Source organism: Hyperolius riggenbachi, chromosome 2, assembly GCF_040937935.1.
Source record: "Hyperolius riggenbachi isolate aHypRig1 chromosome 2, aHypRig1.pri, whole genome shotgun sequence".
Lineage (NCBI taxonomy): Eukaryota > Metazoa > Chordata > Amphibia > Anura > Hyperoliidae > Hyperolius > Hyperolius riggenbachi.
Genome location: NC_090647.1, coordinates 17,279,629 through 17,284,610, shown reverse-complemented (window position 1 = coordinate 17,284,610; position 4,982 = coordinate 17,279,629). Strand labels below are relative to the sequence as shown.

General features: G+C 44.4%; 1 protein-coding gene across 1 annotated transcript; it reads right to left on the bottom strand.

The window, feature by feature from the left end:
- Positions 1-647: 647 nt before the first annotated feature.
- Positions 648-3,114, bottom strand: LOC137544640 (E3 ubiquitin/ISG15 ligase TRIM25-like). The gene has a single exon (XM_068265736.1). It carries the CDS (start codon positions 3,108-3,110, stop codon positions 648-650), a length of 2,463 nt encoding a protein of 820 aa, XP_068121837.1. The 5' UTR covers positions 3,111-3,114.
- Positions 3,115-4,982: the final 1,868 nt, after the last annotated feature.

Here is a 4,982-nt window from a genome sequence, read left to right as displayed (position 1 = left end):
TACCCAAACCAATAAATATACACTTTCTGGATTTTTTTTTTATCAAAGACATGTAGCACAATAAATTTGTACAAAAAATTGACTTTATTTAAAAAATTTTACCACAGAGAGTTCAAAATATCATTTTTTTGACAAAATTTCTGTCTTTTTTGATGAATATAATAAAAACAAAAAATCGCAGCAGAAATCAAATAGCACCAAAAGAAAGCTGTGTTAGTGACAAGAAAAGGAGGTAAAATTCGTTTGGGTGGTAAGTTGTATGACCGAGTAATAAACCGTTATAGCTGCAGTGGTCTGAATTGTAAAAAATGGCCTGGTCACTAGGGGGGGTTTAACACCACGGTCCTCAAGTGGTTAATAAACCAATTTTGCTGAAATGACTTACTTAGAAGACACACTGTACATAGAGCCTGCACACCCATGGCTTGCTTTGCTGGGGAGGGTGGGGTGTCCCTCCTGTGTGAGTCTGTCTGTAATGAAATCTGATTTCAGATGTAAATCTGGCATGCAGAAAAATGGCCAAAGCCAGAGCACTATCCAGAGGTGATTGTGGGACTGTCCAATACAATAAGAGACAGATGGAAGGTACTGGACAGGCAATACACCAATCCCAGATCTCTCCCTGTGATGTCACCAGTGGGCGGATCTCACACCCCCTGATTCCCCCCAGATATCCTTATACAGCCATCCACTACCCATAATGCAGCATGGAGGGGCTCAGTGAAGGTGGCAGTGAAGGTCTGGAGGTGTCTGATCGGGTCACACAGGGCATAAAAGGAGATCTGCCCGGCCTCATAATCCAGATATATCCTGACTTTATCACTGGGGATCTTGTCAGGTAACTCAATCTCTTCCCAGTCATGTGTCACTGAATACTGATTACCACGCCTGTACAAACACCAGGACTTGCTATTCCATCCAATCCCTGACTCACATCCTTTCCTGTCTATACTGGGGTAACACATCCCGACTCTCCAGTTACGAGATCCCCCAACGTCCACATCCCAGTAATGTCGCCCTGAGGAGAAACTCTGGCTGCTCAACACCTGAGGATGCTGAAATCTCTCTGGTGTTTCTGGGTGATTCTGGATTCTGTCTGTCCTGGATGCAGTTTTCCTGTCAGATGATACCTGTAGATAATTACCAGCTGTAGTTACATCCAGTAATATGTCTGCATACACTGGCAGCCCTGATGTTTGCTGTGCAGCCCCAATATTTGTCTCCCCAGCCTGGCGCTGTGTGTGTTGTGGGAAGGAAGTGGTGGGAGTGGATAGGGGGCGTGGCCCGGATACTTTAATAATGATGGAAACTTTGTCCTCTGTTGTAGCCTGTGTGTGTTGTGCGGTGGCAGTGGCGGTGGGTTGGGGGTGTGGCCTGGATAGTTCTGTAGTGATAGAAGCCTCGTCCTCTGTACTATAATGTGGATGGGCCTGTGTGTGTTGTGCGGTGGGGGTAGGTTGGGGGCGTGGCCTGGATAGTTTACCAGTGATGGGAACTTCGTCCTCTGTACTAGAATGTGGATAGGCCTGTGTGTGTTGTGCAGCGGCGGTGGGATGAGGGCGTGGCCTGGATAGTTCTGCAGTGATTGAAGCCTTGTCCTCTGTACTAGAATTTGGATGGGCCTGAGTGTGCTGTGTGGTGGACGTGGGCTGGGGGTGTGGCCTGGATAGTTTAGCAGTGATGGGAATGTTGTCCTCTGCACTCGAATGTGGAAAGGCCTGTGTGTCTGTATGCTTCTGCACAATTACCCCAGATGTTTGCTGTACAACCCGAATATTTGCCCCCCACACGGGACACTGGGTTAGTTGTATTGGCGGTTTGGGTAGGAGACGTGGCTTGGATAGTTTAGCAGTGATGGGAACTTTGTCCTCTGCACTCGAATGTGGATAGGCCTGTGTGTCTGTATGCTTCTGCACAATTACCCCAGATGTTTGCTGTACAACCCCAATATTTGCCCCCCACACGGGACACTGGGTTAGTTGTATTGGCGGTTTGGGTAGGAGACGTGGCTTGGATAGTTTAGCAGTGATGGGAACTTTGTCCTCTGTACTGGAATGTGGATAGGCCTGTGTGTCTGTATGTTTCTGCACAATTACCCCAGACATGATTTCAGATAGTCCTGTGTGTAATGTGTGTGAGATGCCGGCCACATCCAGATCCCCTCCATCATGGAGCTGTTTATCATGTCTCTCTCTGTCCTCCGTGTCACACAAGTCACCTGTGTCTGATTCCTGTAAGACAGTCAGTGGATCAGTCATGTTACACAGCTCCTCAATGTGACGCATCTTCCTGGACAGCTCCTCCTTCTTTATCTCCAGCTGCTGAATGATGTCATTGTATGATTGTGACACCCTCTCTGTCTGCCTCATGATGTCACTGAGAACTTTCTTCTCCAGATCTTCAAGTCGTTTACAGAGGTCCCTAAACAGGGCAGTGACTCTCTCTGTTTCAGCATCTGCTTTTTCTTGTGCTTTTCTCCTGCGTTCCTCTAGACTCTGGACTCTTTTTACAGCTTCCTCTGTCTCTGCCATCAGTTTCTGCAGATCATTTCTCAGTTTCTTCTTCTTCTCCTCAGAGGCCTCATCCAGTGACATGCTATTATGTCCTACATGTTCCCCTTTCAGCCGGCAGGACACACAGATGCAGGCAGCATCCTCAGTGCAGTAATACTCCAGGATCTTCTTATGGGTGGGGCATTTCCTCTTCCCCAGGTCAGTGGTCGGAGGTAGTAAAGTGTGTCCCCCTGACCTGTCATGTTTCCTCAGGTGATGGTCACACAAGGAGGTCTCACACTGCAGACAGGATTTAGTAGCAGGAACAGGAAAGTCACAGTAATTGCAGAAGACCCCGGTCTGCTCCTGATCTGTCTCTGTAGCATGAAAAGCCTCACAGATATTATGTAATGTTGTGTTCCTCACCAGCTCAGGCCTCTTCCTGTATATCTTCTGACAATCAGGACACTTATATTCCCTTAGATGCTTCTGATGGTCCCAGGCTTGTGTGATGCAGTCCCGGCAGAAGTTGTGACCACACGGCAAGGTCACAGGATCTCTATAGATCTCCATACAGATGGAGCAGCGGAGCTCAGCAGTCACATCAGCAGACGCCATTGTCACACCTGGAATCAGAAGACCAAAACATAAGTATTCCCTGGTCATATAACAAGTAAGGGGAACTTTGTAATACAGTTTTCAGTTATTAACTTTTATACTTTTATACTTTATGAAAAACAAGAGCTTCATAGATTGAACTTCCTGGCCATTTGAGGCTGGATACGTTGAAAAAAATGTCTCCCTTTTTTAAGACATTAAAACTACATCGTTTTTTCAGTAGAGGCAGCAGATGAGCTTTTTGTTTTTTGTTTTTTTAATTTGCTATAAAAATATTAGTTGTTTTAAAACTTCATCAGTTACAGTACATGATATCTCTACCTCCCAGTACTGTAATCCGGTGTTTTTGAATTCCTTTGGGTAATGGACATAACACAGTACAGCCCCAGAACCTTTATCTTCCTCGAAGTCTGGTTCAAAAACAGAACTTCTGAGACTAGCAGTAGAGTGTTTTGTAGATCCTACAGCACTACTCACAATCGACCTGCTACACGCTTTGTTGGTGGTTCCTATACCCAGAGAGCATCATTAGGGTAGTATAACTAGTACTGCCATATGGGACCTGTGGAGGGTCTGGTGTCCTAGCCCTTTCCAAGATTAATCCCTGCCTCTTCCCAGAAAAATCTCTGCTTGGGATTCAGAGAGGTGAGGCTGGCCATGGAGGGCCAGAGAAAGTAAAATCCAGCACCAGGAGCAGGTCCCACCCTGGTATACTGCTAAGTGAAGACGAGTAGAGGGCGGCAGCAGCTGGAAATAAATAATTATAATTTTTGACCTCTCCTCCCTGCCACTTGCAGCAGCACCTCAAGTGACATTTCCCCCTGCCATGCTCTAGCATCACCATCATCAATGACATCTCACCTGGGCTTGGAGGCTCTGAAGGGCCTGGCTAGTGAAAAGGGCATCTCTGTCCTCTTAAAAGTTGATGAGTAAAATGCAAATTGATGAGCAAAATGCTTCATGAAAAAAGTCTGGAAGAGAATAGTAGCCTTTTTTCAGAAGGTTTAAGAAATAGACAGAGGTTTCCACAGATGGAAGGAAGCCTTTCTGAGGGTGTGTCAGAGATGGAGAAAATGGAGGATAAACAGAGTGGTTTGATTAGAAACATTAAAGTGTTATGAAACTCAGCATTTCCTCTTTGTTCTAAAAGATTATTCACAGCATAAGATTTACTACCACAAAAATTGTAGCTGAACAGCATTCAAACAGTTAAACACAGCACTTTGTTCTTCAGTGGAAAACTTCTGGCTTCATCTGAAGAGGGGATAATATTAACTTTTGTTTACAATCCTTTGTCGGATACATTTATTAAACATTAGCATACTGTAGAAACTGAGCTATACTGAGCTGAGAAGAAGAGAGAGCTGAGAAGTGATCACTAGATAGATTGCAATATATAAATACAGCAGCTATGCAACCATTAAAAATTCCATTAAAAATACTTTAATTGTCTCTGTTCATAGTTAAAAATACACTCTGTAGCATTATTTCATAATCAAATATCTTCACCATAAATTGTGACAGGAACATAATCACAAAATTTGTGTTTTTTTATCTACAGTAGCACTTTTTATTTTTAAAATGGAATGGAGAAATAATGTGTATTTTCTATGTTTTCCCATTAAAATTCATAGAAAACAAAATTGTTCGAGGGAAAAAATGGCATACAATGAAAGCTAAACTGTCAAAACTTCTCTGCTCCATAAGTGTCAAACAAGGTCTGGATGTGAAGTGGTTAATCATTTCTGCCGGGCATCTTCAGTAGCTGCTAGAGATGGCCCAAACGGTTCCAGGCAAACTTCGAGTGGTTCGCCTTCGCCGGTGAAGGTGAACTTTCCCGGAAGTTCGATTCGCCCCATAATGCTCTATCAG

Bases quoted from the DNA above. Each gene is read 5' to 3' on its own strand.
- LOC137544640 (XM_068265736.1), bottom strand. From the start codon at position 3,110: ATGGCGTCTGCTGATGTGACTGCTGAGCTCCGCTGCTCCATCTGTATG.